General features: G+C 42.1%; 1 protein-coding gene across 6 annotated transcripts in view; it reads left to right on the top strand.

The window, feature by feature from the left end:
- The window catches only part of PRUNE2 (prune homolog 2 with BCH domain), a 315426-nt gene that overhangs the window by 260100 nt on the left and 31992 nt on the right, over positions 1–23334 (top strand). For 4 of the 6 annotated variants that reach the window (XM_056523460.1, XM_056523444.1, XM_056523436.1 and 1 more), the window contains 4 exons: positions 3156–3287; positions 3486–3572; positions 4262–4360; positions 20197–20232. In XM_056523460.1, coding sequence (XP_056379435.1) covers positions 3156–3287; positions 3486–3572; positions 4262–4360; positions 20197–20232 — 354 coding nt within the window. The remainder of the gene's footprint in view (positions 1–3155; positions 3288–3485; positions 3573–4261; positions 4361–20196; positions 20233–23334) is intronic. The other 2 variants (XM_056523470.1, XM_056523453.1) reach the window with 1 other exon arrangement.

Here is a 23334-nt window from a genome sequence, read left to right as displayed (position 1 = left end):
TATGCCTTATACTTTTTTCCTTTTTATTTTTTGTCGAATAGATACAGATTTTTCAATCAGCTTGACACCAAAACTGTCTGATTTTCTCCATAACAACCAATAACAGCTCAGCTTTCATATCTTAACCAGCTCTGGTGAAGTGAAACCTGAGCAGTGATTGGTGGTTAGTGAAAAAACAAAACAGGTTTTTCATTTCACGCAGATTGATAAGTCTGGGCCATTGTGTTTAAATGTAAGAGTTACTGGAGGGACAAACCAAAGAGAATGGATATTCTTGTTTCATAACATCACTATTTCTATGCTTGTATTAATACAAATGACCCTGAATATACAAATGGTTGATGAAGAAGTTGTAAGATATCTTTGTTGCAAAATAAAGTTATCCTGGAGGAAAGTTTATATGCACAGGTCTAAGTTTATTTATACCTATAAACCTTTATTATGTCTGACTGCAATACTTTAACAAATATATATATATATATATATATATATATATATATTAGTATATAGTAACTGCTTAGTGGAGTTAAGTGAGCTTTTCAAAAGTTCAGCTTGCAGAGCTTTTCTCCATCCCTGTGTTGATCAGATCAACAGGCCTATGTGTGGTACTTTCTAGTGTTGGGCGAGAATATTCGTATTTAGAATTTTATCGTGAATATCGCAAATTCGCGAATTCAAAATTACGAATATTCACTTTTTTCTGCATATGCACAGATTCGCATATGTGAATATTCTCATATTCCTTCTTTTCACTTGTGGGCCAATTAGAATGATGCAAATACACTTGTCAGAGGTTATCAACAACATCCTTAGCAACCAATAGTAAAGTTGCCCACCCCCTCACTGTTTTCTTCCTCAAATACGCGAATATGCGAATATAGGACAAATATTCATCTATATATTCATGAAATATTGTGAATTTGAATATGGGCAACGCCGCTCATCACTAGTACTTTCACAGATATTCTAGCCCTACCTTGGCTCCACCCTTCTTCGCTGACAGTACCACTACCCCCCTCATGTTTCATGTCCTGTCCAACACTACATTGTCATTCTCAAACTCCTCTGAATCATCCCCTTCACTCCTCCTGTCTCCCCCTCAGCATATCCCCCATGATGCCTTACAGTATCCCCCACCACACCTAGCACCACCAGTCCCACTAGTGCTGTGCTCGGCCGCTGCTTCCACCTCCACCATCTCTATGACACACTTCTGACTGACTGTCCTCACACAACTCCTCCTTGTAGCTATCCTTTTGCTTAGCACTAGTGGAGGGAAGCAAAGACAGAGATGATGGAACAGATGGTCTAGAAAGGCCACTTGCTGTGCACCTTATAACTGTACACAATAAGGAATCAATTTATCCTCCGAAACAACACAACCCCCTGGAAGACATGGACAACTTTTGTCTGCTGCTGCTACTACTACCACCAGACACCAACATGCTTACTGGCAAAGGACATGGCAGGGGGGCTCTATTCTCGCGCACACACATCTTAAATCCACAGGACTGTGGATACAGCAATCTTACCGCTGCATATCTATTGTCTAATATAAGAAAAAAAAATCACAATGCAGTTTCCAGATTAGCTCAGTCACCTGGAAAAACACTGAAAATAACTCTTCTTAGGATTCATAGACATACAAAGCTGCCCTTTCTATTCTGGCATACTCAGGTGGCATGAAAGGCCAGAGCCACATGTGTAGGAGGAATAGATGTGAAATTAACAGATAGTAAGGATCAGTTTCTGTAGAGGACAAAGTGCAGCATACTGCAGTAGCAATTTACTTCTTATTTGTTACAAGGTTGCATGCCTCTAGTGTAGTGAACCAGAGCTTCACATGACTAAAAGGACAATTTTCCAGTGTAAGGAAACTTAGGTATCCATTTAGCTAGGCACATTGTAATAGATAATAATTTGCATGGTGCATTTTTTGTTTTGTTTGCTTGTTTGTAGGAAAAATAACATACTATGATGTACTAAGCATCTATAATTCTCTATTGTGCCTATACTATTATTTACCTATTATATTTTGTTTCCTAGGAGCAGAAATGTTAATAGTTGTTTGGTTTAAAAACCTTTTATCAGTTTGCAGCAAAATTGATCACTGAATATTACTGCCAGAGCAATATTGTTTTGCATTAATCTCTGATCAGGGGCAACACTATTGCCACCTTAATGGGGCTACCAAATATAAAAAGATGGCCACAGCAACATTTCATCCTAATAACAGTGGTATCCCAATAAGGTGGTCCTATAGGACAACCACATCATCCCAGCACTGGTTCACAGAATTTATTTTTGTTGTTCCTTTAAAGAGGCTCTGTTCCTAGGTTTATCCTGCCTAATAAGCAAAATAATGCAAATAGAAGTGTAGCATCCAGCTCACCCCTCGTCGTGCTGTGTTCCGGACCCGTGCAGACCACAAGTGAAGTATTAAGCAATGTAAGTGAATAAAATGTCCAAAACAGCAGCTCTCGGTCGGATGTCTTGCTTTATTGACACATAGACACTGATTCATATGGCACAGGTAACAGAGTGATACGTTTCGATTGACAGGTCAATCTTAGACATACTTGTCCTCTCTTGGGTTTCTCCTACCTTATCCCCTTCCAGTTCCAGTTCTTCCCTGTGACCCTTTTATGGCACATCACATTTTCATGCCATGTTTGCCTATTTTATGTTGTGTGAAATACAGAAGGACAATACAATTTAGCTTCAATTTGAATCATTTGAGTGTTCTTTTTTTACTTTAAGTTGTTGATTGCGTAAAACTGACATTTTTTATGATTGATAACATGTTACTGCTATCTTACATTTATAACTGTATAACCGATATTTCATTAAAAAATATTTAATACAAAAACCTGTGAACAATGGCCTTAAGGGGTTGTCTCACAATACCAACCCCTTTCCAAATGCTCTAAAAGGCACATGAACATCATGAAAATAGGCCCCTTCTAATATACAGGGAAGGGAGCACTTAAAAAAAATAAGCTTTCCTTCTGGTGAACCCATCTTGTCTATGGGAAATTGTTGGCTGGTCTTAACTTCCAAACATCTGTTATTAATGTGGGTTTCAGAAGTCAGATGTACTGCAACTCTATGAGGTATGTTCAAATATAGTATATTTATATCCTTTTTTATTTTAGATATGTAATAAGCACTTTGGAACTCATGGTAGCAGAGGACTATATGATTGTCTATTTGAATGGAGCCACACCAAGAAGAAAAATGCCAGGACTCGGCTGGATGAAGAAGTGTTACCAAATGATAGATAGACGGTGAGGACCAGTAGACTATTTTGTCCATACTCTTTTTTTGTTATCAATATGCTCTTTGCAAGGTGTTACAATTTGTAGCTGATTTTTTCCAGGTTACATAGCTGCAAGGGCTAACTGACAACAATATTTCTATGTTAGCAAATTGTGTAAATATTGGATGGTTAACACATACATTAACTGCTTCATGTCTTATCACAGGCTAAGGAAGAACCTGAAGTCATTCATAATCGTTCATCCATCTTGGTTTATCAGAACTATATTAGCCGTGACACGTCCTTTCATAAGGTAAATACGTATATAATTATAATCTTTTGAACTGATCACAGCTTGTGTGATATCCTATCCTTTCATGCCACCACTAACCTAATGTATAGGTGTCCCGGGTGTAAAAAAGTAAAGTGCATGCCCTATTATTCCTATGACATTCTATGGGAGATTCTGAGGTGTCCAAGCTATAGGACAATTGTAGCATTATACATCTAGTTTAATGAAATATTGCTATAACAGGCGAAAAGGACTGGGAGAACTAGAATATGGTGTTTGCACAAGTTATTAGCAGAATAGAAGCCACATTGGCTGCACTATGGGGAGATTTATCAAAATCTGTCCAAAGGAAAAGTGGCTGAGTTGCCCATAGCAACCAATCAGATCTCTTCTTTCATTAAAAAAAAATAAAAATAAATGGCCTGTGCAAAATGAAAGAAACAATCTGATTGGTTGCTAGTTTTCCTCTAGACAGGTTTTGATAAATCCCCCCTACGAGTTCTGTACATTGACTAAAGCAGTCTGTTAACAGACATAAGATTCCATTGAAAACAGTACTTGTAGACAGTTGAGTTCTCTTCATGATTGTTTGTCTATCTATCTATTTAATTTCCTTTAGTATTACTTATTGTTATTTCTTTCTTTCACATTAGGATAAGATTACATTGACTCATATTGTGAAACCTAAACAAATGTATTTTGTCTCTCAGCTCCAAGTTCAGCAGCAAGATAAAGTATGTCTCCAGTTTAGCTGAGCTCAAAGAGATGATTCCAATGGAATATGTACAGATTCCAGAAAGTATTATCAAGTAAGTCATTGTGTCAGGACAATTGTTTAATAAATCAACACTGATCAAAGTTTTTTAAGGTTATACTGTTGGGTGTCAGCCATAACAAAATATAATATTGGCGATTTTCAAATCTGAAATAAAACTTTTTTTTTCTGTAACAACATGGGCAAGACAAGACCTGTTGGTGCCAAGGTGTTGGGCTGGATGGTGTGGCACTTGGATTATAGCTGGACGCGTTTCAAGTCCTCCATAGGACTTTTCCTCAGCAGCTTAGCTTATGCTAGAGAGAGCCGGGACTTTAACTACAATATCGGGAGTATACAAAGATACTTATCGTAACTAACTGACACAAACTATCCCAGCACAGCTCACTTTATAACCAACCACTGTACCCTGTTTATTATACATTATTGGTACATCACTCACCTGGATTTATATACACCTTTTTTAGGCTGGATTACCCAGAGAAGTGTGGCTACTTTTATGCATTATTGTATTTTTTCCTTTAAACCATATAATTTTTAAGAGGTTTTATTGCCATATTATCTATTATATTATATCACTGTTTTATCTTGTGTCCCTACAGACCCACAAGGGCCCTGTGAGTCACGGAAGACTAATTTATGTAATTTTATTCTATCATTGTATCCAAATAAAATTGTTTTGATCCAGTATTCATGACCCTGAGCCCCAATTTCTTTACTATTAGTTTTAGGGTTAAAATGTAGAGCAATGTTACTAAATATAAAGATTTACAAACAGTGATTAAAAAAGTGTCACCAGCCAATCTTAAGCACTTGATCTTGGGTGCATGCATACAGAAATATTCAGAAATAAGTGATACATACCTATACACTTTTCCAGGCAAACCAGTTTCTTCAAAGGGGTAATCCAGAGAAATTATCTTTTTTTCAAATCAACTGGAGCCAGAAAGTTAAAAAGCTTCTACTAAAATCTTAAACCTTCCAGTACTTAACAGCTGCTGTATGCTACAGAGGAAGTTCAGTTGTTCTTTTCAGTCTGAATACAGTGCTCTCTGCTGACACCTCTGTGTCAAAGTAGAAGCATATCTTCATAGCATACCTCTCCTGCTCTGGACAGTTCCTGATACGGACAGAGATGGCAGCAGAGAGCACTGTGTTAAATTGCTGCTGTTTGGTCACATCGCATGCTAAAAAATTTTAATATGGCCATTGTACGTAGTTTTTCAAGTAGAATCAGCTGAACCTCTTTTTTTTCGGCATTTTGATAGGGGATAAGATGTCTTAGCGCCGGAGTACCCCTTTAACCCCTTAAGGACCTGTAGTTTTTCCATTTTGCACCTTCGTTTTTTCCCCTTACCTTTAAAAAATCCTAACTTTTAATCATAAAAAATCAATTCTTTCAATTTGCACCTAAAAATCCATTTAAGGGCTTATTTTTTGTCCAACCAAATCTACTTTGTAATGACATTAGTCATTTTACCCAAAAGTCTACGGCGAAATGGAAAAGAAAATCATTGTGCGACAAAATTGAAGAAAAAACACCTTTTTGTAAATTTTGGGGGCTTCCGTTTCTACGCAGTACATTTTTCAGTAAAAGTGACACCTTCTCTTTATTTTGTAGGTCCATACGATTAAAATTATACCCTACTTATATTGGTTTGATTTTGTCGGACTTCTGGAAAAAATCATAACTACATGCAGGAAAATTTTTACGTTTAAAATTGTCATCTTCTGACCCCTATAACTTTTTTATTTTTTCGCATACGGGGTGGTATGAGGGCTCATTTTTTGCGCTGTGATCTGAAGTTTGTATTGATTGGAGTTTTTGATTACTTTTTATAGGGGGCTATAACACTGTACACACTGATCTCTTATATTGACAATAGTTATCCCATAGGATAACATTGATCAATGATTCTGCCGTTTGACTCCTCATGCCTGGATCTCAGGCACAGAGCAGTCATTCAGTGATCGGACATACAGGAGTAAGGTAGGGCACCCTCCTCGTGTCCTCAGCTGTTCGGGATGCCGCTATTAGCCACGGGTCTCGGCCGTTGTTAGAGGCCGGGCCCGACCCGCTATGGTGCGGGGGTGCTTTTTGCGTATGTTTGCAGTCATTGTCCTGCTGGATCTCAGACGCAAACCCAGCTTTCTGACACTGGGCTGTATAGTGCGACCCAAAGTCCATTGGCAATCCTCAGATTTCATGATGCCTTGCACAAATTCAAGGCACCCAGTGCCAGAGGCAGCAAAACAACCCCAAAACATCATTGAACCTCCACCATATTTTACTGTAGGTACTGTGTTCTTTTCTTCATAGGCCTCATTCCATTTTCGGTAAACAGTAGAATGATGTGCTTTTCCAAAATGCTCTATCTTGGTCTCATATGTCCACAAGATGTTTTCCCAGAAGGATTTTGGCTTACTCAAGTTTATTTTGGCAAAATGTAGTCTTGCTTTTTTATTTCTCTGTGTCAGCATTGGGACCCTCCTGGGTCTCCTGCCATAGTGTTTCATTTCATTTAAATGTCGATAGTTCGTGCTGACACTGATGCTCCCTGAGCCTGCAGGACAGCTTGAATATCTTTGGAACTTGTTTGGGGCTGCTTATGCACCATCCGAACTATCCTGCGTAAACACCTTTCATAAATTTTTCTCTTCCGTCCACGCCCAGGGAGATTAGCTACAGTGCCATGGGTTGCAAACTTCTTGATAATGTTGCACACTGTGGACAAAGGCAAATGTAGATCTCTGGAGATGGACTTGTAACCTTGAGATTGCTGATATTTTTCCACAATTATGGTTCTCAAGTCCTCAGACAGTTCTCTTCTCTTTCTGTGGTCCATGCTTAGTGTGGCACACAATTCAAAGAATAAGTGAACTTCTCTCCTTTTTATCTCCTTTCAGGTATGATTTTTATATTGCCCACACCTGTTACTTACCCCAGGTGAGTTTAAAGGAGCATCACATGCTTGAAACTATCTTATTTTTCCACAATTTTGAAAGGGTGCCAATAATTTTGTCCAACCCATTTTTGGAATTTGGTGTGACATCATGTCCAATTAGCTTTTTTTCCTCCCTTTTGTGGTTTAGTCCCAATACACATAAAGGGAGTAAACATGTGTATAGCAAAACATGTGTTACTGCAATCCTTTTCTGTGAGATATACTTCATTTTCTTGAAAAATGTCAGGGGTGCCAACATTTCCGGCCATGACTATAGCTTAGTGACATGAAGGATCAACATAAGCTGACTAACCTGTGAAAAAACCTGCTGAGACACATGTACCCAGCCCTATGTTCTATCTCAGCCTCAGGCAGCAGGAAGCCTAAATCATCTGACTACAGATGTATATGATGCAATCTATGCAAATGGGACTAATTGGATTTTAATTGCTTAGCTTCCAGTATGGATTCATGATATTATGTTAAATGGGCACTGTCACCAACTTTATTTTTTGATATGTTGTAGTACTTATGTACTACAACATATCTCTAATATACTTTTATAATTTTTTTTTAAATTAAAATAATTTAATTTACATTTGAAAACCGGCCACTAGGGGTCTCCCTCCTAGTGGCCGGCTGCAGCCTGGCGTGACGTCATGCCTGAAAAAGGACCGATGCGGCCGGGCATCGGTCCTTCTTCATTCAGCCTGCACTTGCTCCCTGCCTGTCAATCAGACAGGCAGGGAGCGAGCGCATTGGCTCCCCGGCCACTGGCTGGGAGGCCACTCCTCCCGCTCATCGCCGCCGCCGCTGTGAGGTGGTTTTTTGCGCCCCCGTAGATCCATGCGTCCGCTCCTCCCCCAGCTCTCCGAAGATTTCCGAAGCTAGAGCTGGGGGAGGGCAGAGCAAGGGGAGGGAGGAGGTTTACGCCCGCTCCCTCATCTCCCCTCCCTGAGCTCGGCTGGAGCTTTACAGCACGTCCCCTCCCTGAGGACATAGATCGCCACGGCAGGTCCCCTCCCTCATCTCCCCTCCCTGAGGACGTAAATCTCCATGGCAGGTCCCCTCCCTCACCGCCGCCTCGTCACCGCCGCCGCTGTCCCTGTACGCCCGCTCCCGCTGCCGGACTCTGCAGTAAGTGTAATTGGGGGTGGTGTTGTGATGGAGGGAACGGGGCATGGCGGGGGGGGGGGGGGGAGACGGAGGGGACGGGCTAGCGCCGCATGTAACTAATAGTTTATCTACACAGGGTGCCTCCAGCTGTTTCAATACTACAACTCCCAGCGTGCCCTGACAGCCAATAGATGTCAGGGCAAGCTGGGAGTTGTAGTGATGAAACAGCTGGAGGCACCCTGTGTAGATGAACTAAGGGCGGAAGTCCCCCCCAGCAGGCATCAGTGACGTGGTGCCTGCTGGGGAAACCTGCCTGGTAGTGAGCACACTGCCAGGCAGACAAAAAGCATTTTTAATATAGTAAAAATAAAAATTTAAAGCAGGGAGGGGGTTAGGGATAGATGTGCAATAGACAGGGACAGAAAAAAAAATAGGATGGTGGGAGCTACCCTTTAAAGCTTAAAGGGGCTGTTGGAGATAAGTTTTTCACCAAAAAAAAAAAAATGAAAAGCACCACTCTTATGTCTGGCATTATAGCTCAACTCCTTTCAGTTGAATCGGACATGGTTGTAAGAACAGATTTAGCCTGTAGAATTGTTTCTGGTAAAATATACAGACATTGTAACTCTACTTAAAATGTACAAAATGTTCTGTACATTCAGTTCAGTGCCCCAGCACTTCTCAGTGTTATTTTTTTTAAATCTAATCCTCCTTTGTCATACAAATCTAGCAAACTTTAGGCTTCTTTCACTAGTCCGTCATGTTCCTGCATTTTGACAGTGGTCTTTTTGCTGAAAGAGGTCATGAAAAAGTAGACAAAATAACTGAACATAATGAATAGGGATGAGCTAACTGAATCTGACCAATCCAAATTCGTTACGAATTTCAGGAAAGATTCGATTCACAAGAAATGCTAATATCGGCATGATTTGATTGCACAAATCGCTTCATTCAACTCCATTTAGTACGGTCCAGGCTTCAGGGCATCTAAAATGGCGGATCCACATGTGAGGACATGGGGCAAGGAATACTGGGAATTCGGAAACAAGGGTAGGTAGGATGACCCTGAATCGCATGCAGCCTATCAGCAGCCAGTCACCCCCATGATGTCACAGCCCTATATAATCAGCAGCCATATTGCGGCCAGTCACTTCAGCCTTTCATTGCAGAAAGATAGATAGGGACAGACAGCGCTGTGTGTTGGCCAGAAAAGATTTTTTCCAGCAGCGATTCACCTCCTAGTCACATCAGTGTTCTGTTGCACAGAGAGACAGAGAGCAGTGTGTGTTACACAGAAAAGCATTCTTACTGCAGCGATTCACCTCCCAGTCACTACAGCGTTCTATTACACAGAGGGACAGAGAGCAGTGTGTTGCTCAGTGTGTTGCACAGAACAGCAGCGATTCAGCTCAAGCACAAATCCTGCCTAGAAGTACTGATAGGGAAGGGAGTGAGATTGAGAGAGAGTACAATCTTTAGTGTAGCACACAGTTACTGTGTGCTGCAGCACAGGTGTGTACTGCTGGTGCTGTACACAAATACTTTTTTAAGTGTAGGGAAATGTAGATATGTGTAGCTCAACCACAAAAAATGGGCGAGGTTAACTAAAAGCTCTCCCCCACCGAGAGATATAGAAAAATGATAAAAATAGGATATTAGTCCTCAGCTCAATACCAAAAAAGATTAATGGGGGATGTCTGGTATCAATGATAGAGAAAAAGAGAAACACAATTGGTATATAAATGATATTTAATAGATATTAAATCATGCGTTCCCGCAGGGCCCTACGGTGGCGCACAATTGGTTAAAAAGTAATAAATATAAAAAATGCAACAAGTTATTACACTACAGAGCGAAAGGTACTCCTAATAACAAATGTATCTATTATGGCTGACAGCCGTATAATGATACACTGGGTGATGATGTGACATACAGTGTTACTCTGATCAGAATGGTAGTAAATTCAATGTGCACAAAAAATAAAAATAAAAGTAAATATAAAACGTTCCTCCTGGAAAGAAAATGACTTGATAGAAAAAATAATAATAAAAAATGCAAAAAGTCCTGTAAATGAAAAGTGACAGTCCTATAGATGATGGAGTTATGTCCTGTAGGGTAGATCCTACAATTGGCCTGAAACAATGTCCTGCAAAAAGATCGTATGCTGTATATGATTATAACATATGAATTTTTTGTATAGTGGGTATTAGAATCGGATCGCTGTTGCCGGTTTCTCCACTCCACAGCCAAATGGCCTGCAAATAGAAATAAAATCACTGGCACGATTGTGCCACTCACCGCACCGCTGGTGGACAGATGGACGATGGACAAATGCGCTCTAGCCGGGGCGGCGTGATGGTCACAGGATATACAGCCGTTCTCACCGGCGAGCTGTCCCTTGGCGTCAGGTGTACTCTAGCCGGGGCGGAATGTTGGTCGCAGAATATCCAGCCGCTCTCACCGGCGAGTTAACTCTTGGCGTCTGACGTAGCAGGTCAGCTGATGGCAGGTCAGCTGACCTTGTGCGGGAGGTTAGTTGATACTAGATGACGTTGGATAACAATGAAGCATGCAGATGGAAATATTAATCCAATGATGGAGGGCTCTGCAGAGGGATAGCTCGCCAAGGGACAGCTCGCCGGTGAGAACGGCTGTATATCCTGTGACCATCACACCGCCCCGGCTAGAGCGCATTTGTCCATCGTCCATCTGTCCACCAGCGGTGCGGTGAGTGGCACAATCGTGCCAGTGATTTTATTTCTATTTGCAGGCCATTTGGCTGTGGAGTGGAGAAACCGGCAACAGCGATCCGATTCTAATACCCACTATACAAAAAATTCATATGTTATAATCATATACAGCATACGATCTTTTTGCAGGACATTGTTTCAGGCCAATTGTAGGATCTACCCTACAGGACATAACTCCATCATCTATAGGACTGTCCCTTTTCATTTACAGGACTTTTTGCATTTTTTATTATTATTTTTTCTATCAAGTCATTTTCTTTCCAGGAGGAACGTTTTATATTTACTTTTATTTTTATTTTTTGTGCACATTGAATTTACTACCATTCTGATCAGAGTAACACTGTATGTCACATCATCACCCAGTGTATCATTATACGGCTGTCAGCCATAATAGATACATTTGTTATTAGGAATACCTTTCGCTCTGTAGTGTAATAACTTGTTGCATTTTTTATATTTATTACCTTTTAACCAATTGTGCGCCACCGTAGGGCCCTGCGGGAACGCATGATTTAATATCTATTTAATATCATTTATATACCAATTGTGTTTCTCTTTTTCTCTATCATTGATACCAGACATCCCCCATTAATCTTTTTTGGTATTGAGCTGAGGACTAATATCCTATTTTTATCACTTTTTTAAGTGTACTGGAGCGCATTGTCCTCCCCTCATAAGTACTGCATACCACATGTGTACATCTAAGTGGTGTACTTTTTTGTTCTTGTTAAAGTCTTAAGGGCCTAGATACTGTGAAAGGCCAGGCAAAAGTACTCACCGGCTGGTGTTGTACACAAATACTTTTTAAGCTTACTGTAGCGCATTGTCCTCCCCTCATAAGTGCATACCACATACGTACATCTAAGTGGTGTACTATTTTGTTCCTGTTAAAGTCTCAAGGGTCTAGATACTGTGAAAGAAAATGAAGAAATCCCGGCACTCGTAGATGAATGAAGAAAATCTTGTCTTTTTATTTATGCATATGGCAAATATACACCAGCGCAGAACGCGTTCCGGCTTATGTCTTTATCAACTGCACATCAAAACTGAACAAAATAACTCATTATATACATGTACCCAATTAATACGTCATTAGTAACCATGACAATCTAATAAACCAAAACAACAATACACGTGGTTGTCTTGCAGCAGGAAAGCAAGGGTATATCTGAGCATCAGGTTGGTCTCTAAAATGGAAAGATATAAAACAAAAACATTTTTCAATGTTATTTAACATAAAAAGTTTTTTGCAACATAAAATTATAACAACTGGTTAATCTCATTTTCGCGATTCAAACCCCTAGGTTGTAGAGTATCTAAGGTATGAATCCAGAAGGCTTCCTTTTTTAATAATAATTTTTTCATATCACCTCCTCGTCTCGGGGGAAACACCTGGTCAATCACCTGATAACATAATTGGGAAATGTTATGACCTTTATTCTTAAAATGGTGTGGTATGGGGAACAATAGATTGTTACAACGAATGGAGGACGTATGTCTGTTAATGCGGTCTCCTACACGCTGGGAAGTCTCTCCAACGTATAGGAGACCGCAAGGACACTTGATAAGATAAACCACATTTTTCGTTTGACATGTAAAATACCCTCTGATCGGTATGGATCTCCCTGTATGGGGGTGTGTAATTTGATCACCCCGAATAATGTTAGTACATTGAGAACAGCTTAAACAAGGGAATGTTCCACACTTTTTAGTACTCAATAGTGCTTGACGTGTCTTCTTATTAGAGCCTAAATCCGCCCTCACTAAATGATCCCTTAAGTTGGGCAAACTTTTATTACAGATTAACGGTGGATCCTGAAATTCTGCCTGTGGATATGCTTGTCCCAAAATAAACCAATGACGATGAACAATGTCATCCACTTTATAACTCAAGCGATGATACATTCTCACAAAGGGTATACAGGATTTCTATTCGGGGTGATCAAATTACACACCCCCATACAGGGTGATCCATAACGATCAGAGGGTATTTTACATGTCAATCGAAAAATGTGGTTTATCTTATCAAGTGTCCTTGCGGTCTCCTATACGTTGGAGAGACTTCCCAGCGTGTAGGAGACCGCATTAACAGACATAAGTCCTCCATTCGTTGTAACAATCTATTGTTCCCCATACCGCACCATTTTAAGAATAAAGGTCATAACATTTCCCAATTACTTTATCAGGTGATTGACCAGGTGTTTCCCCCGAGACGAGGAGGTGATTTGAAAAAATTATTTTAAAAAAAAGGAAGCCTTCTGGATTCATACCTTAGATACTCTAGAACCTAGGGGTTTGAATCGCGAATATGAGATTAACCAGTTGTTATAATTTTATGGGATGTTGCAAAAAACTTTTTATGTTATATAACATCGAAAAAATGTTTTTGTTTTATATCTTTCCATTTTAGAGACCAACCTGATGCTCAGATATACCCTTGTTTTCCTGCTGCAAGACAACCACGTGTATTGTTGTTTTTGTTTATTAGATTGTCATGGTTACTAATGACGTATTAATTAGGTACCTCTGACGTGTATATAATAAGTCCTTTTGTTCAGTTTTGATATGCAGTTGATAAAGGCATAAGCCGGAACTCGTGCTGCACTGGTGTATATTTGCCGTATGCATAAATAAAAAGACAAGATTTTCTTCATTCATCTACGAGTGCCGGGATTTCTTCATTTTCTATACATTACTTTATCCACGAGCACCGGACTCCCTACAGTGCCGACCACTTCTTTTTCATGTAGATACTGTGAAAGGCCAGGCAAAAGCACACAGCTGCTGGTGTTGTAGACAAATACTGTTTTAAGCGTAATTGAGTGCATTTTACTCCCCTTATATACGCACTAAGTATGTCAGGCAGAGAAGTGCCAGGACATGCACAGAGGAGTGGCAGAGGCCTAAATTCATCAGGCAGAGGTCGCAGCAGACTTGGGGCGAGTGGCAGCAGGAGTCACAGCAAGAGGCCTGAGCTCTCGGTATCAGCTAGTGGACGTGTCTCGACCAGCAACCCATCTGCCATCATCGATTGGTTAACACGGTCAGCCACTTCATCACAAGTGACATCTGATACCCCCAGTGCACAGTCGGTGGCTTCCTCAGACACAACCCTCAGTTGGCATGGCCCGGGAGCGGTCCCTGTCCTCCCATTGCCTCTGTCCTAAGCTGTTCCCTCTCTCACAGAAGTATCTTATGCTGTGGGTTCAGCTCCACTACTTACTGAGGAAGATCTAATAGAGGACAGTCAGCAGCTACTGCCCATCCAAGAAGTGGAGGACACATCTGCCACTTCCTCTGCTAGGCGGGCAAGTAGTGATGAGGAGAGTAGCGTGGGAGGTGGTGTTGTGAGCGTTCAGGCTCCTGAAGCAGACACTGTTGAGGAACCTGAGGAGGACATCAGTGATGTGCAGACACAACTTGATTATGATGAAGACGATTGCACTTGGGAGTTGGGTGCAGTAGGGGCTTCATCATCATCAGGAGAAGAGGGTTGCAGGTTGCACGTGAGGCAGCAGCTGAGCAAGCAAGGTGGTAGCATGGTTGGCAGTCAGCATAGTGGCAAAAGTGGAAAGTCTGGAGCCAAAGGTACCCAGGGTAGACCATCTGCTTCACGGCAGCCTACCTTTCTGAGAGTAGTGGGATAGAGGTTCCTGGAGTCGGTGGCAGTAGCAGTCAATCAGTGTGGACTGTTGGTGGGAAAATCAGCTACTCAGCGGTGTGGCAGTTTTTCATCAAGCATCCGGAGGAGGTTAACATGGCCACATGCAAGATCTGTCGGCAGAAGGGGAAGCGTGGCCAGGGTCCCAATTTTGGCATCACGGCCCTGCGTCAACATGTGCAGCGCCACCATAAAGCGGCCTGGGAGAACCGTGGCTCCAATGTGGTGGTCGAGCCTGCTGCATCACCCTAAAGTAGCATGCCGCTCCCTGTTTCAGCCAGCCAAGGCTTCACCACCTCAGCCGAAGAGAGCTGTGTGTCATACCCATCTTCTGTCGCTCCAGATGCTCTTGCTCCTCCTACTTCGAGTCAGTCATTCCGCCAGCAATCCATTGGCCAAGCCATGTACAAGAGACAAAAGTATGTGCCCACTCATCCAACAGCGCAGAAGCTGAATGTGCTCCTGTCCAAGTTGTTGACCTTTCCGAGAACTGATGGCTTGTGCCCAGCCGAGGTGGAGAGTGCCAAGCCTTCATTTCTTTGCGAAGAAGGCAGTTTGTGGAACAGAAGGTGGGTCAGTCCTTGAGCCTGTCGGTGTGTACCAAAGTGCACGGCAGCGCCGATGTGTGGAGCTGTAACTATGGTCAGGGACAATACATGTCCTTTACGGCCCACTAGGTGAATGTGGTTCCTGCTCTCAGGCCATTGGCCCTGTGACAGTGTGCGACTCTGCCTCCTCATCCTCCACTGTCTCCTCAGCCTCCACTGCACGGACAAGTCTCAGTGCCACACCAGCATACCATGTGTGCAGGGCATAGCGGTGTCACGCTGTTCTTCACATGGTTTGCCTTGGCGAACGGAGTCACACAGGGGAGAAACTGCTAAAAGTCATTCATAAAGAAATCATAAAGACATTGAATTATGGCTTAGTCCACGAAAACTGGAAATGGGAACCATGGTGACCAACAATGGGAAGAACTTCTTGTCTGTAGGTGGCACATGTTGTTTTTTGCACACCTTTCCTTTTGTTTGATTTAAAAAAAAAATTTGGGCCCATATATTTTAACCTAAGCATATTATTAAAAGTTAAGTTTTATGTAATGCATATCCTCAATACTTACTTGTGCACACTAACACTATTACAAAAGAGATCATTTTCTTCTGCTCACCTGCCTCAGCTACTATTCTGATCCTGCCACCTGCATGATGCAACACATCTATTGCCAAGTTCTCCTTTTTATGCCCACCTTTATCACCGGGTACTGGTATTGCCACCCACCGCACCACTCACCGGGTCACTTTCGGGACTCATGATGCTACTGCTGCCACCTCCAGGCAGTCTCATTCTGCCACCATATGTTCTCCTCATGCTGATGCCACCTCCAGGCTGTCTCATTCTGCCACCATATGTTCTCCTCATGCTGATGCCAGCTCCAGGCTGTCTCATTATGCCACCAAATGTCCTCCTCATGCTGCCGCCAACTCCAGGCTGTGTCATTAATCCACTATATGGTCTCCTCATGCTGCTGCCAACTCCAGTCTGTGTCATTCAGCCACTATATGGTCTCCTCATGCTTCCGCCACCTCCAGGCTGTGTCATTCAGCCACTATATGTTCTCCTCATGCTGCAGCCAATTCCAGGCTGTGTCATTCAGCCACTATATGCTGCCGCCAACTCCACTCTGTGTGATTCAGGTGCTATATGGTCTCCTCATGCTGCTGCTACCTCCATGCTGTGTCATTCAGGCACTATATGTTCTCCTCATGCTGCCACCAACTTCACACTGTGTCATTCAGGCATTATATGGTCTCCTCATGCTGCCGCCACCTCCAGGCTGTGTCATTCAGCCAAGATACGCTTCCACCAACTCCACGCTATGTTATTCAGGCACTATATGGTCTCCTCATGCTGCCGCCACCTCCTTGCTGTTTCATTCAGCCACAATATGGTCTCCTCATGCTGCTGGGACATTACCTAAAAAATTTTATGGCAGCACTAGCTACCATAAATCTTCAATTGAAATTTGAAAAATTATCTTTTAATCTTTGGGATTGTGAGGCCCTATGGTCTCATCATGCTGCTAGGACATTACCTAAAAAATGTTATGGTAACACTAGCTACCAAAAATCTTCAATTAAAATTTGAAAATGTATCTTTTAATCTTTGGAATTGTGAGGCCCTATGGTCTCCTCATGCTGCTGCCACCCCCAGGCTGTGTCATTGTTCCACCATATGTTCTTCTCATGCTGTTGGCACCTTAGATTAAATTTTAAAAATGTTCATGTATCTAAAATCTTCAATTTAAATTTTACTAAATATCTTTATTCTTTTCTATTGTGAGGCCATATGGCCTCGTCAGGCTGCTGCCATCTCTAGGTTCTGTCATTGTGCCGCCATGTGACTCCTTGTTTGATTGGGTTTTGTGGTCATACAGTATTAGTTCAAAGTAAATGACAGGGCATTAAACTTGGGAATCTAATATAAATCTTAAATATAAAAAATGAATGTAATCTTTTCAAGACTGAGGCCCTATGGTCGTCGCCGTCATATTACCTGTGGAATTATCATATGAATCCAATGGGACAGCTTGGAGCGATAACAATGAACCATAACTGATTAAATAACCATTCACACTTTCACAGTCAGTGCTGAGAGGCAGGGGCTGGAACAGGTGGTATCTTGCCTGGCAGAGGACAGCCAGCTCGATGCTCACCAGAATGGGTACTCAAAAAATTAAAATAAATTAAAATTAAAGAAAAATTACATAAAAAATCTCTTTATTCGATTCAATTTTGATGCCATATGGCCTCCCTGCTGCCACATCCAGACCCTCTGCGGCAGTAAATCTAATAGACATGCCAGTAATCGGCATGTCAAGCTGAATAACAGTATTATTTCACTAACCCAGCATACATCCTATGCGTGTTACAGCAAGGCAAAGTGTTCCACACTCATATTGAGGCTTTCCTATTGAGGCCAGAAATAGCTGTTTTTAATAGCAATTTGCGCAGAATAAATTCGGACTGAACCAAATTTTTTGGAAAATTCTGCGAATTGGCCAAATCGTATTTTTCTAAAATTTGCTCATCTCTAAAAATGAATGCTAATGGATAACCAATGTCTGTTATTTTAACAGTCATGCTGTCAAAATAATGGACATGTTCCATTCGTTATCACCCGTTATTTCATCTGTCATGTACCCTTATAGTCCATTATTTTATGTCCGTTTTAACCCCTTCTGGTTGTGATGCTGTACTGAGCATGCTCAGTAGCAATAACGGATCATATGGTAAGGTGAAAATAATAGGCACTAATGGATGTTCTTTGTGAACATCTGTCAGCCATAGACTTCAATGTTAAAATGTTAACGTCTGTTATTCAACCGTAATAACGGATGTCACAACAGGACATAACTGATGCTAAAGGATGGTCAAAAAATCCCATTGACATGAATGGGTTTTTTTTTACGGCCGTTTTATGGACTTTTTGATTGGGGTTTTTACAGGAGCATAACAGTAGTGTGAAAGGGGCCTTAAACAGTAGTGTGAAAGAGGCTGCTGAAAAAGTTAAAGGGTTATCTAGGAATAGAAAAACAGAGCTAATTTCTTCCAAAAAATGCTTTCTGTCTGTCTCCTGTCTGGGGGTGGTTCTGCAGCTCAGTTCCATTGAAGTGAATGAAGCCAAGTTGTAATACCACACACAAATAGGGACAGGCATGGTGCTGTTTTTTTAAGAAATTTGCAAATTTTTTCGATCTCTGGAAAACCCCTTTAAGTTACCGTCTACTGCATATGTATCTTCATAGTCTGTCCAGCTTATTACTTAAAGAAAATCTGTCATCAGTATCATATATGCAGAACATGAAAAAAAGGAAACGTAAATATAAAGTGCAGCATTGTGCCGTTACTCCTAGCAACAATGTGACTGGTCTCAGAGAATGGTCTTGCTCACCTTTGGGTGTTGTACTTTGAGCACAACACCATGTAGCGCTCATGGCCAAAGCTGTAGTAGAAGTTCCAAGAGTGCTACCGGCACTTCCCCATCCTGGAAGCCTCCTGGATGGTCTCATAACATGCAGGAATCAGTAGCCGTGGCTATGGTAGAAATGCAGGTGTGGTGAGGTGCTTTCCTCCATTTAATCTGATCAAGCAGCTGACCTCAGCCATCCTGAGGAGAGCGCGTCACCGCACCTGCATTTTTACCGTAGCCATAGCTACTGATTCATGCATGTCTTCAGTATCACCCACTTTAAAGGGGTTCTCCGGTGCTTACACATCTTTTCCCCTATCCAAAGCATAGGGGATAAGGTGCCTGATCGCGGGAGTCCCGCCACTGGGGACTCCCGGGATCATGCACGCGGCACCCCGTTTGTAATCAGTCCCTGGAGCGTGTTCGCTCCGGGACTGATTACAGGCGACCACCGTGCCGGCGGCGTGTGACGTCACGCCTCCGCCCCCGTGTGACGTCACGCTCCGCCCCTCAATGCAAGCCTACGGGAGGGGGCGTGATAGCTGTGAACACGCTCCGGGGACTGATTACAAACGGAGTGACGCGTGCATGATCCCGGGGGTCCCCAGCTGCGGGACTCCCGCGATCAGGCATCTTTTCCCCTATCCTTTGGATAGGGGAAAAGATGTGTAAGCACCGGAGAACCCCTTTAACCTGTTGGTACAGGGTTATAGTGCAGGTGATGAAAATCATACTTACCATCCTATCTGTGGCTCCATTCTTCCCCAATCCCTGGTCTTCTGGATATGGTAATGAGGGTCTTGGCAATGCCCCCCCATGCATGGTGACGTCCGGTGTTCTTAAGATCTGTGTTAGCTGGCTTCTTCATTGTCATGCTTCCTCCCCCCGTGATGAGCATGCTATGTTGCAGAATGGAGCTCCATTCTGCAGCATCACGGCTGTGGCCGCTGCTATTGTGTATATGGAGGAAAGTTTTTATGCTGCAGAGTGGAACTCCATTGTGCAACATAGCAGGCTCATCCAGGGAGAGGAGGCATGACAATGAAGAAGCAAGCAAGAACAGATTTTAAGAACATCAGACATCACTATGCATGGAGGGTGTTCCCAAACCTCTCATTACCATATCAATAAGACCAGGGATTAAAGAAGAACGGAGCCACTGACAAGTCGGTAAGTATGATTTTCATCAGTTTCACCCACACTGGAACCCCTGTGCCAACAAGTAGGTGAGTGAAATGTTGAAATCTATAGATATCCTACAGTAGTGGTCTCCAAACTGTTTTGCACCACCTGAAGGTCCACAGTTTGGAGTCCACTGTCCTGCAGCATATCTGAATATATCAAGCTGAAGACCAGCATTTTCTTTTCACCCACTGTCTCCAAATCCCATTCCTTAATACACCCAACTCAATGACTTTTCTCTTGGAAGGTATGAAGAAACAAGGTGTTTTCCAAGGAATGTGAGGTAAATTTATCAAACAGCCCATACTCCTAATACTAACAAAGTCAAGAATGTGCATTGCTTTTTTTGCTTGTGCTCACTGCAGTAAGTATGCCTACCTACAGTATGCCTGCATGTGTACGTAGGCACTGCAAGGTACACATTCTAAGGTTTGCATTCGGTGATAATAACTAAAACAACCTCAACGAACGTACTCCTTTTTGGCTGCAGCTTGCTTTATGATAGCATGATATGTTGCATTCTATGCAGTTAGCATGTTTTCTATTCCTCTGCTGCGTGTGTGCTTGGTCCCTCCTCCTTATCCAGGCTTGGGGAGTGAAGATCTTATTGCACATTTCAGATCAAGGTCTTTGCAAATACATCCCTTTTATGTAGACACAGGCTTTTGTGGACCATTTTATATCTGGTACTTCCCAGAAAGATTTATATAAATTAAAATACCCTGCAGTTTCCCTGCCTAATATTTCTTACAGTAAGAGTACACAATGAAGTTGTTGTCTGTGCTATTTCATACTACTAATGATAGTTCACTAAAAAAGACTCTACCCCTAATGTACAGGTTCTTGTCATATTTGCTTTGCCATTGTTTCGTAAAAGATGCTACTTGCTAAAAGTATTATAATTCAAAGTACAACATATGGCGAATAGTCATGTGCTGTCTCCTTTATGCACCATCCAGAAAGGCCTCTGAAATTGGGCATGAAAACAATCTGGGAAATGTTAGTTGCTCAATCTCAAACTCGTAATTTTGCAATGTTCACTGATCTCTCCACCTGCTCTCGTTCATTCAGTGACTCAGGGTTCAAATATCTATCAAAGAAAATTCAAGGGATTGTCCATATTAACTAATAATTATCCTGTTTTTACAAGTACTAACTAAAAGGCAACCACAAAACCTGTCTTTGAACACTAGTTCCATTCTTTATTTAACCATGACTTAAAATGGATTCCAAATGAATGCTAACAAACGGGTGGACTGTGACCTAATGGGGCCCCCGGGCAATAGAGGATCATGGGGTCCCCCAATGCGCCCAACCATGTGTAAGCCACACCCATTTAGATGCCCCACTCACATACAATAAATACACTGCTCAAAAAATAAAGGGAACACTTAAACAACACAATGTAACTCCAAGTCAAGCAACACTGATTGACAATCAATTTTACATGCTGTTGTGCACATGGAACAGAAAACAGGTGGAAATTATAGGCAATTAGCAAGACACCCAAAATAAAGGAGTTGTTCTGTAGGTGGTGACCACAGACCAATTCTCATTTCCTATGCTTCCTGTAGATTTTTTGGTCACTTTTGAATGCTGGCGGTGATTTCACTCTAGTGGTAGCATGAGACAGAGTCTACAACCCACACAAGTGGCTCAAGTAGTGCAGCTCATCCAGGATGGCACATCAATGTGAGCTGTGGCAAGGTTTGCTGTGTCTGTCAGCGTAGTGTCCAGAGCATGGAGGCACTACCAGGAGACAGGCCAGTACATCAGGAGATGTGGAGGAGGTCGTAGGAGGGCAACAACCCAGCAGCAGGACCGCTACCTCCGCCTTTGTGCAAGGAGAAGCAGGAGGAGCACTGCCAGAGCTCTGCATAATGACCTCCAGCAGACCACAAATGTGCATGTGTCCACTCAAATGGTCAGAAACAGACTCCATGAGGGTGGTATGAGGGCCCAACATCCACAGGTGGGGGTTGTGTTTACAGCCCAACACCTTGCAGGACGTTTGACATTTGCCAGAGAACACCAAGATTGGAAAATTCGCCACTGGCACCCTGTGCTCTTCACAGATGAAAGCAGGTTCACATGCCGTGGAGAACGTTCTGCTGCCTACAACATCCTCCAGCATAGCCGATTTGGCAGTGGGTCAGTAATGGTGTGGGGTGGCATTTCTTTGGGGGGGGAGCACAGCCCTCCATGTGCTTGCCAGAGGTAGCCTGACTGTCATTAGGTACCAAGATGAGATCCTCAGACCCCTTGTGAGACAATATGCTGGTGCTGTTGGCCCTGGGTTCCTCCTAATGCAAGACAGTGCTAGACCTAATGTGGTTGGAGTGTGTCAGCAGTTCCTGCAAGAGGAAGGCACTTGTGCTATGGACTGGCCCGGCCGTTCCCCAGACCTGAATCCGATTGAGCACATCTGGGACATCATGTCTCGCTCCATCCACCAACGCCACGTTGCACCACAGACTGTCCAGGAGTTGGTGGATACTTTAGTCCAGGTCTGGGAGGACATCCCTCAGGAGACCATCCACCACCTCATCAAGAGCATGCCCAGGCATTGTAGGGAGATCATATGGTCACGTGGAGACCACACACACTACTGAGCCTCATTTTGACTTGTTTTAAGGACATTACATCAAAGTTGGATCAGCCTGTAGTGTGGTTTTTCATTTTGACTTTCTGTGTGATTCCATATCCAGACCTCCATGGTTTGATAAATTTGATTCCATTAATAATTTTTGTGTGATTTTGTTGTCAGGACATTCAACTATGTAAACAGAAAAGTATTTCATATGATTAGTTCATTCATTCAGATCCAGGATGTGTTATCTTAGTGTTCCATTTATTTTTTCGAGCAGTGTATTTCAATACATAAAGAAAATATAGAAAAAAATGTTTGTAAAATTTTGCAATTGTCTGGGGTGTTTGTTTCTACGTAGTATATTTTATGGTTAAACTTACACATGTTTATTCTGTTGGTCAATATGATTACAACAATGCCCAATTTATGTAAGTTTTGTTTTATTTTACTACTTTTTTAAAAAGTTTTTGTAAGAAAATTTACATGCATAAAATGGTCCTATCCCTATAACACTTTTATTTTTACATATACGGGGCTGTAGGAGGGTCCTTTTCTGTACCATGATCTGTAGATTTTATCAGTACCATTTTTGTTTAGATGGAACTTTTTGATCGCTTTTTAATTTTTAATTTAATTTTTATATAATTAGTAAAATGTGACAAAAAATCAGTAATTCTGGACTTTAGTATTTTTTTTTTTACTCACCACTGAGTGCTCCCTGACATCACTGCTGACATCAACCCTCCCAACAATTAATATATGTACACAGTGACCCCACCAGCAGAATAGTGAGTA

The sequence above is a fragment of the Hyla sarda genome, chromosome 1, assembly GCF_029499605.1.
Source record: "Hyla sarda isolate aHylSar1 chromosome 1, aHylSar1.hap1, whole genome shotgun sequence".
Classification (NCBI taxonomy): Eukaryota; Metazoa; Chordata; class Amphibia; order Anura; family Hylidae; genus Hyla; species Hyla sarda.
The sequence above is the reverse complement of the archived record's forward strand: the minus strand, read 5'-3'. Positions and strand labels throughout refer to the sequence as shown.